This window comes from Corvus moneduloides, chromosome 4, assembly GCF_009650955.1.
Source record: "Corvus moneduloides isolate bCorMon1 chromosome 4, bCorMon1.pri, whole genome shotgun sequence".
Taxonomy (NCBI): domain Eukaryota; kingdom Metazoa; phylum Chordata; class Aves; order Passeriformes; family Corvidae; genus Corvus; species Corvus moneduloides.
This window is the reverse complement of record NC_045479.1, coordinates 73,597,816-73,624,840: the sequence shown is the minus strand read 5'-3', so window position 1 is coordinate 73,624,840 and position 27,025 is coordinate 73,597,816. Positions and strand designations below refer to the sequence as shown.

Genomic DNA, 27,025 nt, shown 5'->3' with positions numbered 1-27,025 from the left:
GACACCACCTCAATGTCACCATGCCTTCGGTCCGTGGCCATCCCTCCCTCATCCCAGCAATTCCAGAGGGGTTTCCACCATCCCGTCCCACCGAACCCCCCTCCGCAGCCCCGCTGCTCCTCCATCCCCGCGCCGGCGCTGCTCTCTCCACCCTCTCCCATATTGGCACTACACATAATTGCTCAAAAGCTACAAATCAAAGCAAAAATGTGCTAGTGCCAAAACGGGCCAGGCGGCGTCGGCGACGGCCCCGCGGGGCTCGCGGGTCTTTCTCTGCTCTGTTTATGGCCCTATGGTAATTCACTGACCGTGGGGTTGCACAGTGAATTCTACCAGTGCCATACACAGAACAGGAGTAGCGAGCTCACACCTGCCTTTTTCCCCTGGATTTCCACCCAAATTCACAGTTAGGAGCCCAACGCCTTCGGCCCGGCCTCCGGCCTCGGAACGGCGATGGGAAAAATGGGAATCAATTGTTATCGATCGGCAAAATGATTCGGGAATGGCCAAGCAAAGGGAGATGCTCGCCCCGGGGAGGGTGGGGAGGATCCGGTCCCCAGCTCGGCTGGTGGAGAGCTGGGGATTTTTTGGGATGGGGATGCTGGAAGCCATTTCCCAGCCGCTGCCTTTGCTGGGTTATCCAGGAGTGCCAGCCCCAGGTCTGCCACCGCCTGGGATGGCTGCAAACCCCCCAGAATGGTCCCAGACCCCCAAAATGTTGCAACTTCTCCCAGATGGCCACAAGCCCCCCAAAACAGTCCCAAATCCCAAAATGTTGCAAAGCCTCTGGATGGTTCTACACCCCCCAGAACGCTGCAATCCCTCCAATTAATTCCAAACAATCCAGACAGCTGCAACCTCCCCAGAATGCTTCAACCCCCCAAAAGGTTGCAACCCCCATGGATGACTGAAAGCGCCCCGAAATTCGCAACCCCTCTGGATGGTTGCAAGCCCCCAGAAGGTTAAAAACCCCCTGGATGGTTGCAGCCCCCCTCCCGAAGTTTGCAATCTTCCCTGGATGCTTGTAAAGCATCCAGATGACAAATTCCCCTCCAAAAAACTACCGCAATGCCCCCAAAAGGCCACAACCCCTCTGAATGGCTGAACCCCCTCAAAAATTTCAAAAGACTCTTGATGGCTTCAGACCCTCCAAAACTGCAACCCCCCCAAGAGGATGCAGACCCTCTGGATGGCTGCAAACCCCCAAATGACCGCAAGGCCCCCAAAAAGTTGCAAACCCCCCAGATGGCAGCAAACCCCCCAAAACGTGCGAACCCCCTTCATTGCTAAAGAGCCTCCAAAAGCATGAACCCACCCAAGAGGATGGAGATCCCCTCAAATGGCCGCAGACCCCCCCCAAAAACTTGCAACCCCCTCGGATGGTGGCAAAGCCCCCCCGGATGGTCGCGGACCCCCCGGCTGGCAGTGACACCGTCCCCAGCGGCCGCGGCGGTGGCGGAGGAGGAGGAGGAAGGCACAAAGTCTCCTTTGTGTCGGCAAAGCCGAGGCCCCAACGAGCCGAGCGGGCCCGGGATGAGCTCGGGGTGCCCCGGGCCCGGCGTTGGGAGCTGACCCCCCTCGAGGATGCAGCCCCTGGACCCTCACACCTCGTCCAGCCTCGAATTTGGGGACAAAGACGAGCAGCAGCACTCGCTGAGCTCGGCCATCCCCGCGGTTTGGGGAGCGTGGAGGGGTCAAGGCCAGCAGGGACAGACCTGTCCCCAACCTACACCCACCTTTGGGACTCCAACAGCAAAGCCCCCCAGAGAAGCACCCAAAAATCCTGGAGAAGCCCCAAAACGCCCATGGCGCTCAGCCAAGCAGCCCTAAAGGAAGAGAAGCCCCCCGTGACCACAGCACCGTCCTCACCTGGGGGACACCGCCCTGGCGCCTCGGTGGCTTGGGGACACCGCTCCCCAGGGGACGCGGGCGAAGCCGAGCCCGCTGCCATCCTTGGCGTGACTTTGAACGCGACGGCTTCGCCTTAATCCGCGCCGTCGTCGCCCGCGTGGCCCCGGCACCGCGCCAGGCGGGACCCGGCCTCTCCCCGCCAGCCGCCCGCGCCCCAACATCCCCGGGGCGGCGGGGGCTTTGGGGTGCCCCCTTTGTCCCTGTCCCCCTGCCTCTGCCCAAGGCCACTGCGGCAGCCCAGGCCCCGGGGCTGAGCCAGCCCCTCTGCGGAGCCGCCGCACCCCGGCTCATGACGTTGGGAGCTGCCGCATTGCGGATGTTGCCCCCCCGGGGCCCCCCCGGCCCCGCTCCCGCAGCCCCCTCCGAGGGCTCCGGAGGGTTCTGCCGCAAGAGATCTTCAGCATGGGGACATGGGGGTCCCCTGGCCCCTGAGCCACGTTTTGGGGGCCAACGAGGCAAAACGCCATCCCCAAGCCCAAAAGGCCACCGGAGTCGCCTGCGGATGCTCATGGCACCGACAGCACCAAGATGGTGCTTGGCCACTGCCCCTGCCACGGCCAGGGACAGGGACGTGGTGGCTCCTGGATGTGGCCACTGCCGGTGTCTGCCCTGCCATGGGGGGCAGTGGGGGTGGGCACCTGTCCATCCTCGGCACCCTGACACGGGCGGCTGCAGGACCCCAGGCCATGGGAATCGCCAGGTGGGGATGGGGAGGGGATTGGGGATGGGACAAGGACAAGAAGGGAAGGAGATGGGGACGGAGACAGAGGCAGGGAGGGGAATGGGGATGGAGATGGGGATGGAGATGGAGATGAGAAAGAGGAAAAAGAGAAAGAGGTGGAGAAGAAAAAGAGAAGGAGAAGGAGAAGGAGAAGGAGAAGGAGAAGGAGAAGGAGAAGGAGAAGGAGGAGAAAGGGACGGGCATGGGGATGGAGATGGAGATGTGGATGGAGACAGGGACAGAGAGGGGGACAGATAAAGATGCAGATGGAAACGGGATCAGGGACCACAAGAGAGATAGAGACAGAAATTTGGTCAGGGATAGAGACGAGGATGAGGATGGAGCTTGAGATGGGGACAGGGATGGAGACAGAGGACCGGGACAGGGACAGAGCTGCCGTGTGCAGCTGGGAGCCCCATTTCGGGGTTAAACCGGGCAGATTTGTGCCGCAGTGCCCGAGACACCGGCCATGACCCCCCCCCCCAGCGCCCGGGGGACGCCCCCTCACCCCAAAGCAGCCCCCAGCCCGGGGCAGGACCCCACCCTGCCACCCCCGACTGAGGTTTGGTGTCCTCAAGCAGGGCTGGGGACACGCCTGAGCCCCCGGGGGTCCCTCCACACTCCGCAGCATCGGGCGGGGCAGGGGCGTACGTACCCCAGGGGTTGGGGGGCTTGGACAGCCCCCCAAAGCAGCCCCCATGTTACGGGGTCCCCCTTAGCCGGGCTTTCGTTACCGGCGCTATTTGGTGACACCGGAGCTGCCATCGGGGCTGCAGAGCGGCCACAGATCGCACCCGGGGGGCGGGGGGGCCACCCCTGAGCCCCCAAACAACCCCGCCAAGGCCGGGGTGCAGCTGCGGCTGCGGGCGGTGGGGCCGGACCGCGATTTCGTTGTCACTCGCATCGCTCCGCTGGGATGCGACCGCTGCGACACCGCCCCGACGGCAGAGGTTTGGGGGACCCCGGGAAGGATGGGGGGCGCTGGGAGGGGGCGGTGAGGCAGGGGGGGCTCAGCCCGAAGGGATTCGGGGGACCCTCACGTCGAGGAAAAGCGGGGAGAGGGGGGGACGCACCGCCCCGGGGTCGGGTCCTGCCGGGAGCGGGCGCGGGGGGAAGGGAGCGGTTCAAAGGGGGGGTCCCTGAGCCCCGGGGGGGTCCCAGCAGGACCCGACCCCCCCGGGGCCGAGGGCCGCACTTACCTCTGCTCCGGGCGCTGCCTCGGCTCCGGGCGGCCACACCGGGCCCCGACGGGGGAGGGGGGGTGTCACCATGGGGCTGGGGGGACGGACGGACACGGGACACCCCCCACCCCCACCCCGCATCCCCGAGGGGGGGGTCCCCGCCGCCGCCCGCCGTCCCGGCGCTCGCCCAAGTGGCGGGGAGCGGCGGCGGCGGCGGCCTTAGCCCGGCCGGGGGACCCCCCCTGCGGCTCCCAATTGGCCCAGGTGCCCCGGAAGGTGGAGCCGGGCCTGGGGCGGGGAGGGGGGGGGGACGGGCTCACCTTGGGCCACCCCCCCCTCCCACGCACCCCACCCCCGGGGCCGCCCCGCCGGGGCCGCCGGCGCGGTCCGTGCCCCCCGTTACCCCTGCGGCCACCCCGAGGGGGTGATGCCGGGACCCCCCGAGGGCTGAGGACGGAGCGGGAGCTCCTAAACAGGCAGAGAAGACCCCCCCCCCGGTTCATCCCTCCCTGCGCTCCGAGGGGTGGGAGGCGGTGCCCGCCCATCCCCGCGGCCTCGGGGCGGGCGGCTCCGTCCCGGCGGCGGCGGCGGGCAGGGCCCGGGGAAGGCTGAGCCCCAACCGGCGGTTCCTTCCCCTTGGGGGGGCATTTTTATAGCCGGTGCCGTCCCGCCCCGGGGCCGCCGTCGGGGCCGCTCACCGGCTGTCGGACACCGGACCCCGCGCACCTGAGCCGCCCCGCCGCCGCCGATCCGGTTTCCCGCTCCCTAAACTCCCCCCACATCCCCCCTCGGGGCCGTGGGGGGGTGAAGGAAACCGATCCCGAGCCCCCCCGCACCCCCTCGCAGCGCAACTCGAGAGGCGCAGCTGCCGCCGCCCGCCCCGAGGGGACGGGGATGGGCGGGGGGATGGAGGGGGGGGGCGCGACCCCCGGGCTGCGGCTGCGGGGGGGGCGCGGCTCGGGTGATGGATACCGGGGGGCGGGAATCGCTTCCCGGTTGTCCCGGGCTTCTGGAGGGGTCCTCTCCTTGTCCCAGCCCTGCAGCCACGGGGATGGTTCGCACCGGTGCACCCCCCCCCGCCCCCATCCTGCTAAAATTATATCCCACCCCCCCCAAAATTCCCTTTCTTGCCCCAGATTAACACCCTCCCCCCCCCCCCCCCCGGCCCCAAATCGCACACAAATTCCCGCCGTAACCACACAGGTGCAAGCCAGATAAAACCCCATAAATATATAAAAATAAAAATCTATAAAAATATAAATCTCTACCGGGGGTCAGTGCCGCCCCCCGCCCCCGAGGTGCGTGTGCAGCGCTGGCCTCCAGCGCCGCAAACCAGCCCGACCAGTTTGGGGCCAGGCTGCCCGCTGGGACCGGGATCGGGTTGCCGAAGGCCGCCGGGATGGAGGGTGGGAGAAGCCGGTCGGTGCTTCCTGGGATTTTTTGTTGTTGGGGGTTAAACCCCCTGGGCCGTGGAGCAGAGGGGATTCGGGGAGGGGCTGCCCCCCAAGAGAGATGGGGGGAGAGGGGAGGGAGGGACAAGGGGAGGAGCAGGGGCTGGGATGGGGGTGAGGGTGATGGATCCTGGGGATTGGGATGCGCTTGGGATGCTGCTCTGTGGGACCCCGGGGTGGTGCCGGAGAAAGGAGGGTCCTGGGTGGTCCCAAAGCGTGGGGGTACCTCTGATGGTCCCCAAGACCTTGCATGGTCCCCACGAGTCAGGGGTGGTCTCCAAGAGCCCAGGACAGTTACCAAGAAGGGAGGCACCTGGGATGGTCCCTACATCCCATTGGATGCTTCCCAGGATTCCAGGATGGTCCTCAAATAAGGAAGCGCCCAGGATGGTCCCCATAGCCTGGGATGGTTCCCATGGTCTGGGGTGGTCCCCAAGCATGGAGGCAATCCGGATGGTTCCCAAGAGCCTTGGGATGGTCCCTGAGATTTAGGGATGGTTCTCAAACAAGGAGACACTTTGGATGTTCCCACAGGTGCAGTGATTGTCCCCAAGAGCCCAGGATAGTTCCTGAGATCCCGGGATAGTCCCTAAGCAGGGAAGCACCTTGGATGGTCCATATTCCCAGAGATCTCAGAGTCCCTGAGACCCTGGGCTGGTACCAAAGCAGGGAGGAATTTTGGATGGTTCCCATGCCCAGACTCCAGGACTGCTCCCAAGCAATGAAGCACCTTGGGTGGTCCCCAGGTGCAAGGATAATCCCCAAGAGCATCCTGGAGATCCCAAGACACTTCCAGAGACTCCAAGATCATCCCCAAGAAGAGAAGCACCCCAGATGATCCCCAGAAGTCAGGATGATCCTCAAGACACCAGGACGGTGTCCAAGAGCCTGGGATGGTCCCTGAGACCACCCCAGGATGGTTCCTGAGACTCCAAAACTGTCCCCAAGATGGAAAGCATCCCAGATGATCCCCACAAACCAGGATGATCCCTCCCCAAGATCCTTGGATGGTCTCCAAGCAAGAAAAAACCTGGAAAGATTTCCAAGAGCCTGGGGTGGTCCCTGAGCTCCCAGGATGGCCCCAAGCAAGGAGGCACCTGCGATGGTTCCCATGCCAAGGGATGATCCCAAGGCTGGGACACCTTGATGGCCTGCCTGGTGCCACCCCACGCACGGAATGGGTCCCTCAGCACCAGGCTCATCCCTCTCCCCGGCATTATCAATATTTCGGCTCCGCCAAGGTGCGGACAAAATTTCGCGGAGGCCTCATCCTGCGTAAGCCGAGCGGAGCAAATGGCCCTGTTTAAAAATTTACATCGTCTTCTTTTGTTCCTCTGCCGAATATTTAATGTGGATGGACCTGGAAGAGCCTCTGGAAAGGTGGAGGGGGTCGGGCACGGCCGCCCCGGCGGCGCTCGGGTGGGGGCTCTGCCGGGGCCGGGTTTCTCTCTGCAGCTCCTGGCCGGGCTCAGAGGGGGATGGAAGGATAATGCAATATTGATGTGCAGGGATGAGGGAGCGCAGCCGAGGTGCATTAGCCAGGGAACCTTCCCCGGCACATTCTGTGGCAAAATCCTCCCTGTTCCATGAGATCCCGGCTTAAAATTGGGGTGGAAGCAGGGACAGGGAGGTGGTCGCCTTGTTCATCCTGCTGGGTGTGAGCCCGAGATGGGATGTGCAGGGATGAGCATCCCATCCCATCCCATCCCATCCCCATCCCCATCCCCATCCCCATCCCCATCCCCATCCCATCCCCATCCCATCCCCATCCCAGGAGGTTGGGGGGGTTTTGGGCTGGGCTGCATGTGGGGTGAAGCTGTTGGATTCGCCATCACTGTGCTCAAGTGGGGAGGGAAAAATTGGAGATAAAGGGAGGAACTGAGGGAAAAGAGCAAAAAATTGGGAAGGAGCAAAGCAGGGAGGGAGAACCCCCGGCTGCAAAAGGCTTGGAATCACCGGTTATGGGGAAACAGAGATATTTGTCACCGAACGTGCCCTGAGCTGGGACCGTTCTCTGCGGGAGCACTCCGGGTGGCCTGGGATGCGACAGGGACACTGGGATCCATCTGGGAAGGTCCATTCCGGCTCCAGCCCCACCGTGCTCGCGCCCCAGTTGGGAACGCACGCGTTCCGCAGGCCTTGGCTTGCTCCATTGGACAGGCACATCCTGAGCCATCCTGAGCCGGCATTCAGGGTCTGGATGAAGGAAGAGGGAGCCAAACCCTTCCCCACCCCCACCCCTGCCCCTCTTGCCCTTCCCAAGGGGTGCAGACAGCTCGGGGGGGTCCCGGTCCCGCTGCGGGGGGTCGGACACGGCCGTGTCCCGCCGGAATGTCATGCATTAGTAATGGCCACCGATCCGCCGGCGCTGACGGCATTTCTTCCAGCCGGGAGGAACAATTCGGGCCGTAACTGGAGCCGGCGCGGGGCAGGCAGAGAGGCTCAGGTGTCCCCCAGGGACACTGGGGTCACCACAAGGGGCCCATCTCATCCCGGTGCCCACTTGGGGCCCGGGGTGCATCCGCATGGATGCGCAGCACCCGTCAGCTGGGGCAGGATCCAAGGTGCTCTGATCTCCAGCAGGGATGGGGAGTGGTTCCCAAGGTGGAAGGTCCTGGAATCTGGCACAGGAACAAATCCAGGAATGCCCCGCTCCCACCAGGAGCAGCCCCAGGACCAGAGCCCTGAGCAACTGCCAGCGCTGGGCTGTCCCCGTCTGTCACAGGGGCTGTGGGGTGGCACCAACCAAAGCCTGATGGTGATGGCACCCAGATCTTCACGGGGGTGGCACCCAGTGACCCTTGGGGATGGCACCCAGATCCCCACAGGGGTGGCACCCAGTGACCCTTGGGGATGGCACCCAGATCCCCACGGGGGTGGCACCCAGTGACCCTTGGGGATGGCACCCAGATCCCCACGGGGATGGCACCCAGTGACCCTTGGGGATGGCACCCAGATCCCCACGGGGGTGACACCCAGTGACCCTTGGGGATGGCACCCAGATCTTCACGGGGGTGGCACCCAGTGACCCTTGGGGATGGCACCCAGATCCCCACGGGGGTGGCACCCAGTGACCCTTGGGGATGGCACCCAGATCCCCACGGGGGTGGCACCCAGTGACCCTTGGGGATGGCACCCAGATCCCCACGGGGGTGGCACCCAGTGACCCTTGGGGATGGCACCCAGATCCCCACGGGGGTGGCACCCAGTGACCCTTGGGGATGGCACCCAGATCCCCACGGGGGTGTCACCCAGTGACCCTTGGGGATGGCACCCAGATCCCCACGGGGGTGGCACCCAGTGACCCTTGGGGATGGCACCCAGATCCCCACGGGGGTGGCACTGACCAGAGCCAGATGGGAACAGCAGCCAGAGCCCAATGGAAATGGCACCCAAACCCCGTAGGGATGGCACCCAAAACACCACAGCGAAAGCATCCAGAGCCCGATGGGAATGACACCAAAAGTCCTGTGGGAATGGCACCAAAGCTCCTTGGGGACAGCACCCAAAGCTCCTTGGGGACAGCACCCAAAGCCCGACGGTGGTAAAAGCCAGAGTCCCATGGGAATGTCACCCAGAGCCTCACAATGATGGCTCCCAGAGCCCCGTGAGGTGTCACCCACATCCCAGGGAGCCTCAGGCTCAGGGTTTGCCCTTTGACGTCGGCACAGACCGGGCAGGGTGACACCGCCGGGTGCCCCCAGGGCAGGGTGACACCTCCCGGGAGCAGGAGCAGCCCCTGCCACCGGCTCTGTGTCCCTGTCCCCCCATGTCACCCCAGCAGTGACCCCCCAAACCACAGCCACCTCCCGGCGCCCCGAGGGAGGACAGCGGGTGGCACTTGGCACCCAGGGGACAGTGGGGACAGAGCAGCCATGGGGACACTGCAGGGGGACAGGGAGGGCACCCAGCGCCGGGCCCAGCTCTGCCCTGTACTGGGCAGACTGGGAGGCCACTGGTGGGGCACGGGGGCCACCTGCTGGGCAGAGGGGACAGTGCCACCCCCCCGCTGGCCCTGAGAGCCCCCGGAAAGGGGGGGACAGAGCGAGGAGGGGGTGGGACTGTCCCCCCCTTCGCGGCTCCCTCCGCAGGGAAAGGGGCAGAGCCCGGAGAGCTGGTGGCCCCAGGAGGTGGCCCGGGGACAGGGTCCCACGCCCCGCACCCAGCGGCAGCCGAGGGTGCTCAGGGTGCCGGGCTGGGCGCTGGCAGCAGGTGGCACTGGCACGACACAGAGCCGCCACCGTGTCCCCGGGCTGGCGACAAACAGCCCCGAGCTGGAGCAAGGGAGGAGTCGGGGAGGAGGAGGAGGAGGAAGATGGAGAGGAAGGTCTGGCTCAGCTGCAGCAAATTTGGGGCGGCAGCTGCGGGAAGTTAAAGCAGGAGGAGAGGGGACAAGGCAGGTGCCAGCCGCTGTCACCTTCCCTGGCCCATCCACAGCCCCAAACACCCCCTGGACTGCTCCCACTCCCGGCCACGTTCCCTGCGCGCGTTATCCCAAACCTTCTCCAACATCGAGCCAAAATCAGGAGTGATTATCCAGAAAACAGCCACTCGGCCTAATTACCATCCATTAATTACACGGCTCCCGTGGAATCCCGGGCAGCCTCACCTGGGACAACTTTTCCAGCTGCAAGGAGACCTTGGGATCCACAGGTGAAGGAACGGGAGGGATTGCCAGCCCCAAAATCCTAAAAATCAGCTTTGGTGCCGTGGCTGCGGTCACGGGGCATGGAAGGACATCACCCAAAGAGCTGGAAAAGGAATTGCTGAGGTTGGAAAGGACCTCCAAGATCATCAACCTTCCCACAGTGAGCTCGGTGGGTGCCCAACCACCTCCAGCTGGTCATTCCCAGGTGGAAAAATGCCCGGCGATGGGTTTGGGAGGTGATCCCTGTGGATCAGCTGGTCCTGGTGGGATGCAGAGCCGAGGGATGCTGCACGGTCCAGGGTCCTCCCTACGAGCCCAAACACCAGCCAGATTTCAAGGTATATACAGATTTTATTTAAAAAAAAAAAAGAAGAAGTTTACAGTTCTTTAATTATACACAACTATTGGAGAGGTTATACCCAGAGGAGAGGCAGCTGCGCCACGCTACCGACAACGCCAGAAAAAAAGAGGAGAAAAGGGAAAAATAACAAAGAGCCGACTCAACCGAAGGGAAAACCACCCCGAGATCTCCTCAGGTGCCACCTGACAGGAACCCAGCACAGGTGGGAGAATCGTGGCTGTTGCAAAGGGGAAGCAGGATGTGGAGGAGGGAAAAAAAGCCAGGAAAAAAAGGAAAAAAAAAAAATAAAATTGTTAAACACATCCCAGCCTTCCCGAGGAGGGGGGAGGGAAGGGGAGCCCCGTCTCTGTGGCACGTTTGAGGGATGGGGTGGGGTTCAGCCATGGAGGAGCAGCCAGGCTGGTGGCAAAGCTCTGCTCCCTGTGCCAGCACCCTTTGGCATCCGCCAAAGCAATCCCTGGGTCGGGAAAAGTCGGGGCAGAGGGACATGGGGACGTGTCCGCTCCGCTTCTCATTCCATGGAAAAGCTCGAGGGCAAAAGGAGAAATGACAGGGGTAGAAGGCAAAGGTTGTTCCCAAAGCAGCTCCAAGGGCTGTGGCAAAGTTTGACAGTGGGAAGTTCATCCCAGGGTCCGGGAATTCCCAAGGTGACATCACCACTGTTTTGTGACGAAGACAAACACTCTGAAGGTGATCAAAAAAAGCTCTCTTGCTCCAGCACGGTTCACCTTTTCATCCAGATTAGGCTGGTGAAGTTCTACACACACACTTTTTGTGGGGGGGAAGATTACTTTGGGAGAAGAAGGGAGATTTTGGAGGGGGGGGGGAAGAGGTGGAAAATGTAGGAGGGGAAGAAGCAGCGGGGTCTGAGGGGGTGGGACAGGAGCTGACCCCAACCCACCTCACCCCTGGAGCACCTTCACCCAGGACACGTTTCCAAGCAGCGTTTTGGCAGCTGGTTTTTCCTCCCAGGACAACCCTGGGATTTGTCACGGCTTGGGAAGTGCTGGGAATGTGCATTTCTGTGGCTCTGGCCACGCTGAGCCAGCAGGCAGCAGCTTGGACAAGCTCCGTGAATCCATCCCGTTGTGTCCTCACACAGCCAGCTGTGCTTTCCCAATATGGGGTTTTTTTTTTGGGAATCCCAGCTTAGTGTTTCCCAAAAGGAAAAGGGAGGACACTCCAGTAGCTGGATGCCCTAAATCCACGTGAGGGAATGATGGAGAAGAAAACCCTGCAAGGGAAGGGGGCGAGGGAATTAGAACACTGTTTTTATACAATATTGAAAAAATACAAATTTTTATTGTGATTTTTTTTTTTGGTTGCCTTTTTTTTGTTTGTTTGCTTGTTTTGTTTTTTTTTTTTTTGGTTTTTTTTGAAGCTTTTAAAACTGAAATCACCACCCAGCACTTGACTCTACTCCTAAGTAGCACCTACAAGTATAGCACAAACAAAACTGCCAGGGCAGCAGGAAAGCGAGTTAAACGTGGCCCCTCCCTCCCCAAATTAATGAGCAAACAACGTGCTAGATAAGAGTTAATTACATCATTACATGTTAAATAATTAATATTACCCTCCAACAAGCCACAAATGCTAGATAGAGAACTTCAGCACAGTACTAGCCACAGCCCTACATCACTGCTGGAAAAGAATGGGAAAAAGGAGAGGGAAAACCTTTGCTTCGTGCCCGGAATTAACAGAAAGGAAATTCATGGTAGGTTTTTATTCAGGAAAATCATGCCAAAGCAAAGTGGGACTTGATGGAGTTTTTGTTTTCTCCCCCCCAAAGCAACAGAAAAGAATCTGATTGTGCTTTATGAATCAGAGACAGGGTTGGAATCGCCCAACTCGGTGGCGCCTCGAAAGGAAAGGAAATAAACCCCAATAATTCTGGGCAAATGATAAATGTACCAGTCTGACATTCAAAACTCCGCTCCAGAGTCGCTCAGGGTGGGTTGATTTTTCCTGAAGGTCGCATCACAAATGAGAAGATCTTGCCCAAACCCCTTTGAAAAAATCCCCAAAAGAAAACCAGCAGGTAACATTCAGCTTTAAAAATCCATCTTAGTTTGAATCTGCGATGCACAATTATCCCAATTCAAGTATCCCAAGGAGACATTTACTCTATCAGATTTCTAGGAACAACAACAAAAAAAATCTCTCAGCTTGCTGCAAGACACCAGGAGAAATCCAACATTCCATTTCCCAAACATCCTGGAAAAAAAAAACCAAAAAAAAAACAAAACACCAAAAAACCAAAACCAACCAACCAACGAAAAACCAAAGAGTGAATTCATTAATTCATTTGCTTCCTCAATTGGTGCTTTTTAGTTTTTTTTTTTTTTTATTCAGCTCAAATTTTGTGTTTTTTTTTTTTTTTCTAAGATCATATTCTTTGTTAACTCTTAAGGAATTTTTATCCTGTTGTACACACACAAGCAGATGGGAACCAAGCTGGTGCAGAAGGGGGAGGAAAGATTAAAAAAAAAAAAAAAAAAAGAAAATCAAATCAGTGCCGATGGATTCGTGGACTTCGGCCAACGGGACAATTCCGTGGATCTGAAGCTCTGGCAAGGCCAATCCATCTGGTCAGAGGAGCTCCCAGGACACGGTGAGTGCTTGGCAGGTGTTTGAACCAGATTTCGAGCAAAAGAGGGAGGGGGAAAGAAGAAAATGAAAAAAAAAAGCCAACTCGAAGCCATTCAAGGGCAGCAGGTTCCAAACTGGGACAAGGGAAGAGTTTGATTTCCATGTGCTCCAGGTCAATCCCAGCACTGTCCAAAGAGCATCATCCGTGGGGTTCCGGGTGGTTCTTCCCTCCCAGCAAGGGAACAGCTCCTAATCCAGACCAAGCAAGGGAACAACATCCAGCTTTTCCAAAGTCCCCAGAGGAAATCCACCAGTGGTTGTCAGTCCCTACAGTTCGGGAGGGCAGGGAGGAGTCCACAGAAAGAACGGACTGAAATTCCAAGTCATTTTCCAGCTTCAATGCTCTGAGAAGCTCCAAGCCTTTGGATTGGTTGTTTTTTTACTTAAATCTCTCTTTTTTTTTTTTTTTTTTTTTTAATGTGACTCCACCTAAAACACGACCTGGAGGAGCCCCTTCCATCCCTACACAGCTCTACCATCTCCAAGGTTTTAGACTCGGAGGAAACCTCGATCCGAGAGCAAATCCCTCTTTTTATTTTGTTTGTTTGTGGTTTTTTGTTTGGTTTTTTTTTTCATTTTTGCTAATTCCCTCCCTCCCAGGGCAGCTGTTTGGTAGCACACCAAAGCTGACTTGGCCAAACGGAATCTCAATGCATGCATCCGGGCTGCATATTGCTACCAAAATGGAATGTTGGGAATACGCTATGCACCTCGGGAATTGGGAAATGACCAAGAAAATCAAGATCTAAAGGGTGATATATATATATATATATATATATCAATGCTATAATTCATAAAAACCTTGTTTAGTAATAAAAAAAATTGCTTTGTTTAAATATGAATATTATAGTCTGCTTCTCATGGTTAGGAAATTAGAGTCTCTCTGAAAAGCAGGTGGCCTCCTCTACTACAATTCCATATCCTGAGCCTCATCTTCCGAGAAGTCGGACATGGAGCTCTCGGATGAGCTGTCCCCGGTGCCTTCTTCCTGTTCTTTTAGTGCTTCTTCTGTTGCATATTTCTGGATGTATTCTGGAGGGGAGAGAAAGAAAAAGGATGTTTAGGGACAGATAATCAACAGTTGGAGGAGGTTGGGTCACAGCACATTTGGTAAGTCAGATAAATTATATAAATTGTAAATGATCCTATTGCCCAGAGCAGCTGTGGCTGCCCCTGAATCCCTGGGAATGTTCCAGGCCAGGTTGGAATTGGATGATCTTTTAGATGCCTTCTGATCCAAACCAGTGTGGGATTGTGCATTTCTCACACCAAACACAGCATTGTCCAGCAATGGGAAAACAGCTGGTGGAGACCCCGTCCAGGATGTGCAACCTGGAAAGGAGGAAGATCCCAAGGATCCTGTGTCAGTAGCTGGAAACAACCCAAGTCCTTCCCAGTGGGACGTAACTCACGGAATAAGACAGGATTTGATTTGCTGCCACAGCTGGTGACTTCGAGGACAGCTCTAAAAGCCAGCAAGGGGCCTGACTTGAAGAAATGAAGAGCTGAGTTGAAACTGATGGGACAGAACCGTCACTGAAGCAAAGCTGAGAACCAGACTAAAATTCCAGACTAAATCCTACGTAAGCCAAGTGGAAGGAAGGAGGAACAGAGACAGCAGAGCACAAAACTACTCCAGGAACAGCTGCACTGTTTCTTTTCTTTATTATATGTAAGAAATGGATGGGATTGGGATGCTGACAGGACAAGAATGGGGCTCCGCAGAACCCGCTCTGGTGGAAACTCCCTGCCCATGGCAGGGGCTGAAACTGGACGGCTCTTTAAGGCTCCTTCCAACCCAAACCATTCCCTGATTCTGTGACACATCCTTGAAGTGGCTGCTCCCTTCCCAGAGCTTTCCAAGAATTTATCTCCCTCTGGAAAAGGGGTGCTCACCCAAAGAGGTTGTTATTCCTTGCACATTCCAGCAAAGGGAACCCAAGTGCTGCTGCTGCGAGGTTTTGGATGTCAAAACCCTTAGTGGGAATCTCAGAAATTCCCTCTGGGATTATCCCAAATCCACCTAAACACTGGCTGCAGCTGCCTTGGGAGCTTCCAGACGCAGCAGCCACCAGCCAGGGACTGGCAGGATGGGAGGCCACCAGCACTTCCTCACTGGCTGCTTCCAGAGGACATTCCCACATGGAAGCTACTGGTGGAAAAGGCCTCCTTGAGCCTAAGCTAAAACTTCAAGCTTAAAATGCCACTTTTTATCCAGAAAAGCTCCTGGGCTGGGTTTTTTGGAAGGTTTAATCCAGGAAAAGTCAAATTTCCAGGGATTTCCATGCTGAATGTTGCATTCAGCTGGGACTTTCAGCCCATCAAGGAAAAAAAAAACCCAGAATATCTAAATATTGACAAAGCATCTCCCACAGAAGAGTGCTCGGGAAGGGGAACCCTCACGCACCAATTCCTGCCAGGAAAACACCACGGGATTCATTCATTTACAAACCCTGGAGCAACAGGAACAAGCTGTGGTTACAGCCCTGGTGTTCCAAGGGATTTTACTGGAGCTTCAGCCACGTGGGGTGGGAAAACTGCTCCCAGAGATGTCCTGAGCTCCCAGCAAAAACTCAGCCTGGATATCCTTCAGCTGTTCCTCACCCTGCCAAAGGAAGATTCCCTAAGAAATCTCCCACAGAGGAAGCGGAGCAGAGCAGGAATTATAAATTTTGGGCCTGTGGCCTCCTCCCCAAACCACCACATCACACAAACATTCCCTGCGCTCCCAACGACAAAAACACCGGGAACAGCAGCAATAAATAAATCATGGATTTGCACTCCCGAGTTTCCCAGAGCATGGGAGCTGCCAGGATCCTCTGCAGCAATTTTAACATATCCAAGGCTATTTTTCAAAATGAGGGATGACAGAGTTCAGCTCCATCCCATACTTGTCACGCAATCCTGGGAAGAGCTGGCGGAGTCAGGACTCTGGGATTTATGGAACATGTTGCAAGCACTCAAAGCTCCTTCCAGATCATCTGTACCTGGATGGGAATGAGGGAGGAGGCTATCCCAATATCCTGAGGGATGTCCTCAGATCTTCTTTGGGCTGCAATCAGTTTTTCTGGCTTTTTTCCAAGGATATTTTTGGTTTTTAGGCTGTTTTCAGAGGACTCTCAGTGCTGGCACTGGAGATTTTATCTGACAAACCATTTGGCCTGGAAGCTCCCTCGTATGAGAAAGCAGGGAATGAACTTGGGGATACTGAGCAGGGCAGATCTGCAGGGAAGTTCCCACAATCCCGTCAGAGCAATCAGCCAAGGGAGGCCGAATATTTCACAATTTAAATCACGGCTCCTTTGGAGTTCCACCCTCAAAAATTGGGCATTTCACACCAGAACAGAGTGACTCCAGGTTTAACCACTCCTGGGCGACGTGGCAGAGCTGATCCCACGTTTTGCTGGGGATACCTGAGCTTTCCCAATTCCTGCTGCTCATGGACCTTTCCTTGGCAGGGCTCCCAGGGACAAAGAGTCTCCTGGTTATGCAGTAACAAAACTCAGCTCCCTAAAAACTCAGTTCAAATCCAGGCCAAAGGCTGGAAATTTCCCACCAGGAAATGAAATGTTGTTTGGGTTGTGTTCACTGGATCAGAGGAGGGAGAAATTCCATGGCTCATAGGCTTGGCACAGCAGGAAAGGGGGGCCTGCTGATTTTAGGGAAGGCAAATCTAAAGCACAATTCCTAATTTTTATCTCATTTCTTACGTTTGCAAGACTAAGTCCATTTGTGTGTTTCACTCACCAGATTGCTTGGACAATCCTCCTATTTGTCCAAAGTATTTTGGAGGTCCTTACTGGGAGCTTCTTGACTCCATTTTGTCCTTCCAAGCTTTCCAGAAGCACCTCCAGCAGCTCTCCCAGTGCTCCCCCACCCTCTCCAGTCACTGTGGAGTCCCACTCCTGCTCACACCAACATCCTGCTTCCAGGAAAAACCATTCCCTTCTTTTCTGAAGGCACTTTTGATCTGCCGAAGTTCCTAACCCCCTTTGGTCCTTTAGTTTCAACTCCTACAGGTCTTTTCCTCATCTTCCAGCCTTTACTAATTTCTCTGCAGCTTCCTAACGGCATTCCCTGAACCAGGAATGGATCTGGGAAGCCTTGGCTGGACTAGGAAGGAACAAGGAAGGATTATTTGGCATTTTCCATAAATTCCTGCTCCGGCACAGTGCAAAACCACCTCCTGCAACAGCATCCCCAACTCCTTGATTGCTGCTCTCAGAACTTTCCAACAAGCCATTTTTTATCCATTAATTGTGTCATTGGATGCTCCTGTTTAAGACTGGCACTTTTCCTGCCTTTTTTTTGGTCACACACCATTCCTTCCCAATCATTTCTCCCATCTCCCAAAATCACATTGAATCCTAACCCAGTTTCCTTCCCAGCTTTCCCTGTTCAGGCTCTGCTGATGATTTCCAACACAGCAGCACCTCATCCCTCCTTCCTTCCCATCACTGGAACTGGAAGGGGAAAAACCAGGTGGTGACTCTCAAATTTACATCAGAGCCATCATTCCCTCGGGATGGAATCCCAATAATTCTGTTAATTAGGCCTCACCTTTAATTTTCTGTTTGTACTCTTCTGGTCGGTGGAGGTACATGGCTGCAGCGTCACCATTTAGAGGATCTATAGGATTGGGATAAGCCAGCAGCTGGGGCAGGAACGACTCAAATATATTGGTGAGATCTGCAAGGCAAACACAGAGTTGGTGTCCACGTCCCCAGAGCCAGAGCCATCCCAAAAATCCTGGAAGAGCGGCACAAACTCTGAGGGGAAGTGCACGGAGAGTCTGGGAATTAGGTAAAATAAAGAGAGTAAAATCAAAAATAAGAATAAAAATAAGGGTTGATGGAAGAGCTGCTGCAGCTCCTCACAAACTCCTCCTCCCAACACATAAATGAAGATATCCATGGGTGAAGCAAGGAAGGGGATGGAATTTTCCTGGGTTTTAATCCTGGCTTAAAAAATGAGGAAAAACCCCAAACCAACAGTGCGGTGCTCTGCCCTTCCCTGAATTCTTTACCTCTTCCAATCTCTGTTTAAATGTCTTGTGCTCCGTGGAAGGCTCCCTGCCCAAGGAGAGGGCTTGGAGCTCAGTGATCTCCGAGGTCCTTCCAACCCAAACCATTCCAAGATTCCATGGAAGGCACAGCGTGTGTTCCACAGCTTCCCATGAGCTCGTTCATAGAAACCAGCACTCCTCCAACTCCAAACAATTCCGGGAATGTGCACAGCTCCCATTAAAACCTTGGTGCCACCAGGAATCTGTCACCAAATAATCCACAACAGGAAACCTCCTCCTGGTGCCCAGGAGTGACCATGGATACACAAAACTCTCTTCCTGCACCCCTGAGAGGACAAACTCCCCATTCCAGTGGTGGGGAGGGGCAGGAACCAGCCCTGTGTCATCATTCCTCCTTGGGAATGTTCCTTGTTGGGGGGCTTTCCCATAGGAATGTTCTATAAATCTTTTATCAGTCTCTCTTTCCCTGTGGCAGGAAAATCCTGCCTGTGGATGGGCATCACCGGTCCCGTCCTGCATGGATCACAATCAGGGAATTCCATCACTGCCCAGGACACACCACATGAGCAGTTTGGCCACCTCAACCTGTCCCTTTTCCTGGAAAAAGGGTGTATCCCATTCCTGAGTCACCACCAAGCTGCTAAATTCAACCAGATCCCAGAGCCCTCAACTTCCCAAAAAGGTCACCAAAAAGGGGGAAGGAGATCTCCAAGGGCTCTCCCTGTGCAAAGAGCTCCTCCAGCTCTGGGATGCAGCCACAGAATTCCAGGCTCCAGCTCCAGCCTGGGTTGGTGCCTGGGTTTGTCCTGGCTGGCACATGGAGCAGCTCGGAGCCAGCAGCTGCTCCTGGGATGGAGCACAAGAGCACCTGGAAAAAGGATCTTAATCCAAAACAGAGATCCCAGAAAACAGCAGGAATGCTCTGTAAGAGTATTCCCTGCCATGGCAGCAGCTTGCCCTTGGTAGCTGGAATCCCCGGGGACTGGATTCGGGCACTGGCAGCAAGAAGTTGATTTTAGTTTGTGAAACTTGGGCCAGGTGCCTCCACTTGGATCAGGAGCCTCTTTGTGGCCATCTGACCACTAAAACCTCCTGAGGATGAGGGAGCAGAGCCCTGGAATTCCCCCCTGGCTCACAGGACACCCAGGATAATGATTTTTTTCTTGAAGGAACCTTCTCTCAAACCCCCCAGATCTGTGTTGGTTCAGCAGGAACAGGAGGAACACGTGCAGGACGTTCAACCACAGCACTGAGGAGCTGATGCTTCCTTAGGGAAGGAGCAGGAATTGAACCACGAGGTCCTCAGGAATTTATTGATGCATATTCCAGGTCTCTCCCACCTTGGTTGCTGCTGGAATTATCTGACCCAGACCCTTTGCCAGCTTGGGAATGCTCTGCTTTAAAGGGGCAATGCTCCAGAAAGCAAAGGAATGTTATTCCCCCTTTTTTCATTTCCTTGTGCCACAGAAGGAGGCAAAGCCTTGGAAAGGAAGAGGTGGTGTTGGAATCTTGGATTGGTGACTTTAGAGGGAAGAAGAAGTGGGAATTCAGCCATCCCAGGGTCCCCCTGCAGCTCCAAGGCAGGACTCGGAATGCTGGAGCACCAAACCACTGGAATCCTCTTGTCCTTTTTATGGAAAAGTGGCAAAGTTGATCTCCCACGACAAAGCCACACTGTGACCCTCATCCCTGTATTACCTGAGGAATTCCATCATTCCAACGAGGAGTTATAGCTAAAATCAGTTTTCCAGGGAAGAATCTGAGGGATTTCACATGCGCATTTCCCTGGATTTCCTCCACAAAGCGTAACTGGAATATCTGAAGTTCCCATTTTTAAATGCAGCCTGGACTAAATTCAGCTGTGTTCCTTCCAACAATTCCAGCTTTCCCTAAATTCCATTTTAAAGGAGCTTCAGCTGATCTGTTTTATCTCTAAAAAGGAGATGCATAACCAGAAATGAGCCCAAGGGGATCACTCTGCAGCATCAGAGGCAATGCCACCTCCTAACCTGCAATAAAATCTTATTTTTCACCTGATCTTGGCTCAGGGAGGAGTTCAAAATCCAGTAAAAACCCCAAAATCAAAGAAAAAAACCCCCAAAAGTGGCCTAAAATCATCTGTCCCCCCAATACAGAGGAAAATGCCCAACTCACCGTAGAGAGCTGTCCAAGTTTGATTGATTACATCTAGACATACAGTTCCTGACCTGGAACACATGGAAAAGATGGAATTAACACTGGAAAAACCTCTGGGAACGGAATAAAATCCTTCCCTACCCCTTCCCCAGGGTTTGGGATAAGCCCTGATTTATTCCTATTTACGGTCAACAGCTGTCAACTACCTCAATCTTCCCACTCTGCCCAAGAGAAAACAAACTGGAATTTTACTGACATGGAAGCACAGGCAGCTCCACACAACCAAAAACAAAATGGGAAAACATCTGAAATTTCGGAGGATTGAGCACGGACATGGAGGAGGGATTCACTTACGCTTCGTCAATGTTGGGATGGAAGATTTTATTCATGAATCCTGCAAGGAGACACAGAGGTAAATTAGCAGAAAAATCATCAAATAAATGTCTTTTTTTCCCCAAGAGGAGTCTGGAATTTATGGAACAAGGACTCATCGGAGTGGTTTCAGAGCCATCCTGGCCTGAGCTATAAATAGCTGTGTAACCTTTAAAATAGGCAGGCACTATTCCCAGCCTGGGGTCCTCAGCCATTCCCTCAAAATCCAGGGAAACCTGGATTCAGGAAATTCAGGAAAACTCTGCAGTGCAACCACAAAGCTTTTGCTGGATCCTGAAAATTCCTTTCCACGAGCTCAACGGAGCTCCCACATCTGATGAAGTGGGTTTAGAAGGGCAAGAATTTTAAACAAACACTGAACACCGAATTTAAATAATTTAAATTATATTTATGATTATATTTATTGAATTACATTTCTAATTTAAAGACTTTTAAATAAACACCAAACACAAATTTAAGCTCAACATTTGATTTTTTTTTTAAATATAGTTTTCCCAACAGAGATTTTCTATGAGCTCGACATCACAACATTAATCTACATGTGTGAGCCAGGGAGGTAATAATTCCAATTTTCCATCAATACAGCAATTAATTCTCCTGTTGGTGCCTCTGGTCTCCTTAAAACCAGCTCAGATGAGGTTTAGGAGGAGAGAGCTCAATGTGGCTTTGTCCACATTTCAGATTTCTGGATTTGAGAGGGATTTTTTTGTTCTGAGTTGCAAATTAAATTGTTAAATAAACCCCTGTGGTTTCAAGACTTCCAACGTCCCAGCACAAGGAGCCCCACACTTTAATCAAAAGGTAAATTTTGTTTTCCAGCTGCTAACTTCAGCCTCAAGTTCAGAACAGTTAGAAGCTCCAAACACTCCTCTCTTATCCCATAAATAACGATAAAATTAAGATATTAATGGAATTATGCACCATCCTCAATCTGCTTGGAAGCAAAGCACATCCACCCCAAAAAATGTTTCCAGTGATGGCTGAGAGTGGATGCAGGATCCAGGATCCCAACTCTTCAAGAGGAGGAACCCAAATATCTGGATGTGGGCACGAAACAAACATGGAATGGGGATGGAATTAATTCCTACATTTCTGGCTTGGATAAATCATTTGGGCTCTGCCCAGAGGGGCAGCTCCAACCAGGAGAAGCTGCTTCCAAACCTTGGCATAGCTTTTTTAATTGAGAGTTTGAAATAAATCCCCCTTTTCCCTGTTGTGCCACCTTTTTTATTCAGAATTTGAAACAAAATCTCCTTTTCCCTCTTGTGCCACCATCCCGCAGCCCAGAAATCCCGACAAACACGGCCCAGGTGGGAATCTCCCTGCACTCTGCAGGAATCCATTTAAGCCAACAGCAACTATTGCTTCTGACAAGGATAAAAACAGGGAAGGAATTCAGGTCCGGGATATTTGACTCAATCCATTGAAAAAGCTCCTTCCAGGACTCAAAACACACAGAAGTTTTCTTTCCAGAGCAGCCCCAAAAAGCCTAAAAAAAATCCTCATTTACCATTTAAAAAGCTCCCAACCTCCCCCACCTTCATCCAAGCACCGGAGTATCATCTCTGCCCAAACAAGGAGCAATCCCAGTTTGAGTGACAGCATGGATCCCATCTGGGATCAGAGCTGGCATATGGGTTGAACTCCCTTCCTTCCCATGGATTCTGACACAAACAGAATTCCAAGTCTCCTTGGACTGCAGGATTTTGCACAGATACAACACAAGGCTGAGACGACGGCCGAGGCCAGAACAATCTCCAAGAGGAGAAGGGAGAACTCCATAAACATCTCCACATTAACAAGTGGATTTCAGGAATAGCTTGGCAGGATTTAGCTGGAAAAACCGAAGCAGATTTCAAAAGGGAAGCTGTAGTTTCATCAAATATTTACGTTCTGCAGCTCCCGCGAGTTTAAATCAGGTCACGGATCCATTTTGCCGGAGCTGAGCTGCAGCGAGCACTGATCCCGATCCCAAATCCTGCCTGGCTCTTTGTGGGGAAAAACCAAACAGTGAAATGAAGACTGGAGAGGGTGGGGAAGACACTGAGAATAATCCCTTCCTTCACATTGTCCTTGGGTTCAAGCTTCCCAAATGGAACAGTTGTTCTGTAGGGAAGAACAGGAACATCCTCTCCCTGCATTTGTTTCTGAGGACTCATTCTCCAGCCTCATTCCATGGACACAAATTATCCAGGCTCCATAGAAATCCTTCTTTTCCCTGATCCAGGAGTAAGCACAATTCTCTCCTCCTTTATGTGGAATGTAAATTCTCCTGCGCCGACATCGTTACAACAAACCCGACTTGCTCCGTGTTTATTTTTACAGATAAAAAGGACACAGCGCCCATGAACATCCAAGTAAAAACGAAATTCCAAGTTCAAAAAGAAGCCAGGAGGGAGGAAAAAAATTCCCAGCACTGGAGCAAGTTTATTGCCACAGGCCTGAAGACAGCATATCCCAATTAATGCAAGCAGAATTCCAGGTGAGCATTCCATCGGACAGGATCGGGATTTTGGGCTCTCTCCATGACCTGGAGCGTGAAGCCGAGGTCACAGCCTGTGATTCCAGGTGCTGGAGTGACTTCAAACACTTAATTTAACATTTTAAACCAAAATTGCCACTGAACTCCTGGAAAAGCCAATGTTTGGGAAGAGTATGAGCAGCATAGTCCACCCTTTTTCCATATGGAGACACTGAAGTCCAGGATTGCCTTTGGAGGCAAAGCATAAAATAAAATCAGCCTTTGGCTGATAACAGAAGAACCCCGGGATATCCCTAAGGAATTCCACAACAGGAAGGGATGCAGCTGTTCCCACCCTGGAAAACCAACATGTGGATGCTGACCTTGAAAACTGTGACGTTTCATCAACAGCCCCGGAGTGAGAACTCCTTGGATTGCCAAAAATCCTTGAGGAGAAGGGCATTGTTAAATTTAAATCTCAGCTCACTGACAGGCTGCCAGTCTTCCTCGGTGCTGGAAACACAGGAACACTCAGAACACTCCAACAGCTGGATGTATTCCAGATCACAGAATTCCAGGATGCTTTGGGTGGGAAGGGACCTCAAAGCCCCTCCAGTGCCACGGGCAGGGACACCTTCCACTGTCCCAGGCTGCTCCAAGCACCAATGTCCAGCCTGGCCTTGGGCACTGCCAGGGATCCAGGGGCAGCCACAGCTGCTCTGGGAATTCCAGGCCAGCCAGGAATTCCTTCCCAAGATCCCATCTAACCCTAAGATCCAGGGCACTGCTTTGTAATGGGATCAAAGTGAGCAAAACCACAGTGGAAAAACGGGAGGAATTCCAGACTTACATCAATGTCCAGACTGAAACTCCCAGGAAATGGCCACGAGGAATGACAAGAACCAACGTGCTGCTGTCATGAGCTGCTTTGCCTGCAAGTTCTCCTCCAAAAGGCAGATCCCTAAAACCTGATAGCTTGGGGAATGTGGAAGATTCCCACAGAATGGTTTGGGTTGGAAGGGACCACAAAGCTCATCCAGTTCCACCCCCTGCCATGGGGATATTTTCCACTACCCCAGGGTGTTCATCCACCATCCAGGCACAACTCAAAAGCTGGGAGATAAGAGGGAAGAGCGACGTTCCCAAAGGCACATCCCAATCTCCTGGCCTTGCCCAGGGAGAGCCCAATAACACCGACGTGCTCCGTGTTTATCTTGACCAACAAAAAGGATGAACTGACCATAAACATCCATGAAAAATGACATTCCAATCGCAGCTGCATGGTTGAGGATAAATGCAAGAGGATTTCCCACTGGATCCAGGGATGAAGCGGGTTTATATCCACCTACCCATCCCAAACTTCCCACGCAGGGATTTGCTCATGGATTGCGGCCAGTTGGACACTTGTGCCTCCCCAAACACCCAAAGGCCTGCAAGGGAACTGGGTTTTAATCTTTAGATATTTCATTTTTTAATTTTTAAACCCACTTTACACCGATTTCAGGGACTCCCTTCCCGTGGAACCACCATGAGAAGATTGAGGAGCTGTGGTAGGAGGTGGGGAGAGGGCAGCAGAGCAAATCCTCTGTCCTGGTCCCCCCTGGTGTCTGGAACAACCGGTTTAGCCTGTGGCCGTTCCCATTTTTCAGGGATGTTCCCACCTCGGAGCTTCACTCCCTGTCAGGTCAAGGAGCCCTCCTTGGCAAAGGCACAAATTGATTTTTGATGGAATTTGGAGGTGAGGAGCCCTCTCAGAGCACTGAGAATGGGGTGTACTCACTAACACAAGGAGTTTTTATCACTCAAATCCCAGCAGCTTCCCAAAACAATAAATTTAAGCATAGGCCAGGAGAAATCTGTGAAATCCTGGCTGGAATTAAATGAAATTTTTAAAAAATTAAGTTAAATCCAGCTTCATTCTTGTACCAGCTGCCACAATGCCTCATTCTATACATATCTATATATAAAAATATATATTCCATATGTTCTGTGCACACAGAGGGTGTCTTGTTTGGGGAAGCACTCGGAAAAAAGGGAAAATAGAAATGCAAGGCACCTGCAGATAACTGGGACAGAGATGGAGGAAAATGAGAGCTGGGTATGAAGATATAGAAAATATAATAATAGAATAGAATATGAAATAAAGATAATACAATATAGGAATAAAGATATAGAATTTATAAAAATATATTGATTTATAAATATATTTTTAATATATTTAGAAATAAATATTTGTATCTTTAATATTGATTTATAAATATAGAGAGATTTTATAAATACAGAAGGAATTTATAAACATAGAGAGAATTTTTATAAGCATATATAGAATACATAGAATTTGTTTGAGCAATTGAGGCTCTGGGCATATTGAATGCAAATTTTCCAGTCGTGGGATTTGATTATTAACAAACCCAGTGCTGGCCTAATACTCCTGCAGATTTTAGCAATAAAATACGAACTTTAAATTCAAATAATAGAAATGAATAAATAGTAATTAAATAGTAAATCAATTCCAGAAAACAGCTCAAGCTCCCAGGTTGTTTCTACTGCTCCTGTATCCGAGCAGGGCAGGACATTGCCAGTGAATTTCCTCCTGTTTGTGGCATCAAAGGGAATGAATCTCCAGCTCTTGGCAGGAGCAGGGAGTGATTAAAACCACCAAATTTACACCAAGTTTTCTCCTGACCTGGAGCTCCAAAGAGCCCTTCCAGTTCTCCACAACTCCCCTTTGGAAAAGCAGGAAAGGCAGGAAGTTCCCCTGAAGATATTAAACCCCAGGAAAAAGGAGAGAAGTGGAGCCAGCAGGGGCAGTGAAATCATAAACAGCTCCAAACACTTTGGAAGTGGAAGCAGACATGGAGCAGGGAATTGCTTCCTCAAAAATGCAGGAATATTCCCATTCCCGTTAATTGGCTGAAGCTTTGGGAGCAGCAGCATCAGGAAGTGACTGGAGCTGGTTTTGTTCAGAGCAACTGCTCCAGGTCAACCCTGAAAATCGGGATATTCAGGGATTTATTTATCCTGATGGGAACAGGAGCCCAGTTGCCAGCCCTACATCTGGCTCCGTTTAGATTCCTGGCTTTTCTAGGATGTCCAGTTCCCTTTTTACTGCAAGCTGGGGAGCTCCTGTTGGGAAAAATCATCCTGCAAAATACGGGATCTGTCCGATTCCACAGCACACCCAGGCAGTGCCAGGAATACCGGGAAGGCAGCGCGGGATGCGATGGAACACTGGGAGCTGTCCCAGGAATCTCCACACGGATCCCAGGATGGTTTAGGTCCTTAAAAGCCATTCCCGGTGCCAGTTTTAGGGAACAGCACTAATGATGATCCCTGTGAAGGGCAGGGAATAAATGCCATGGATATTTGAGGAAGGAGCTGTGGATGGGAGAAGGGAGCGAAGATTTGACAGGAAAAGAGCCAAAAAGCTTCTCCTGGACTCAAAGAGCATCGCTGCTCCTTCAGGGATTCCCAAAACATCCACACCTCTCCCAAGGACAACTCTGGAACCCACTGGAAAACCCTCTTCTTGTCAGGTTGGTGCTTTGGGAGAGAACACCAAGATTCCCTGGATCTCATCCTTGGATCCACGCTGGGATAAAAGCAATTGGAGCAGAATAGAAGGGAACTCCCAGCCACCGTTTTTCTGGAGCACACGGATACGCTCCGAGCCCTCGCGTTATTTGCTCCAAAAAAAATTCCACGGTAAAACAAAAAACAAACAAAAAAAGCCAAATATGCTCCGAAAATTCCAAGTTTTTTTGCAAAAAGCCCATGCCAGGATCAAAGATTTCCAAGGATGGAAGGAATAGTTCAGCCTCCAGCCCTGGAGGAACAAGGGAAGGTGCAAGGACAGTGCTTTTGCTTTAAGCTTTAGCATAAAAGTGGAATTTATTAAAGGAAAAGCTGCTGGATTCCGTATTTTCTCCAAGGAGGGACTCACATGGACAGGATCCTTTCCAATGCTCCCAGTTCAGCTGGGACAAAGGTTTGATCTGGAGTTATCAGCAATGTCCAAACCAGAGATAATCGGGATGGCCCAGGAGGCTTCACCCAGGCCTGGCTGTCCCAGATAAGCTGGGCTGGG

At 53.1% G+C, this 27,025-nt stretch overlaps 1 protein-coding gene across 1 annotated transcript in view; it reads right to left on the bottom strand.

Annotated features, from left to right (window-relative positions):
* Positions 1–11,626: 11,626 nt before the first annotated feature.
* The window catches only part of UBE2H (ubiquitin conjugating enzyme E2 H), a 45,911-nt gene continuing 30,512 nt past the window's right edge, over positions 11,627–27,025 (bottom strand). Inside the window, exons 4-7 of the mRNA XM_032105682.1 lie at positions 20,439–20,478; positions 20,103–20,155; positions 17,483–17,611; positions 11,627–13,954 (exon numbers count right to left, since the gene is read on the bottom strand). Coding sequence (XP_031961573.1) covers positions 13,830–13,954; positions 17,483–17,611; positions 20,103–20,155; positions 20,439–20,478 — 347 coding nt within the window. The 3' untranslated portion in view covers positions 11,627–13,829. The remainder of the gene's footprint in view (positions 13,955–17,482; positions 17,612–20,102; positions 20,156–20,438; positions 20,479–27,025) is intronic.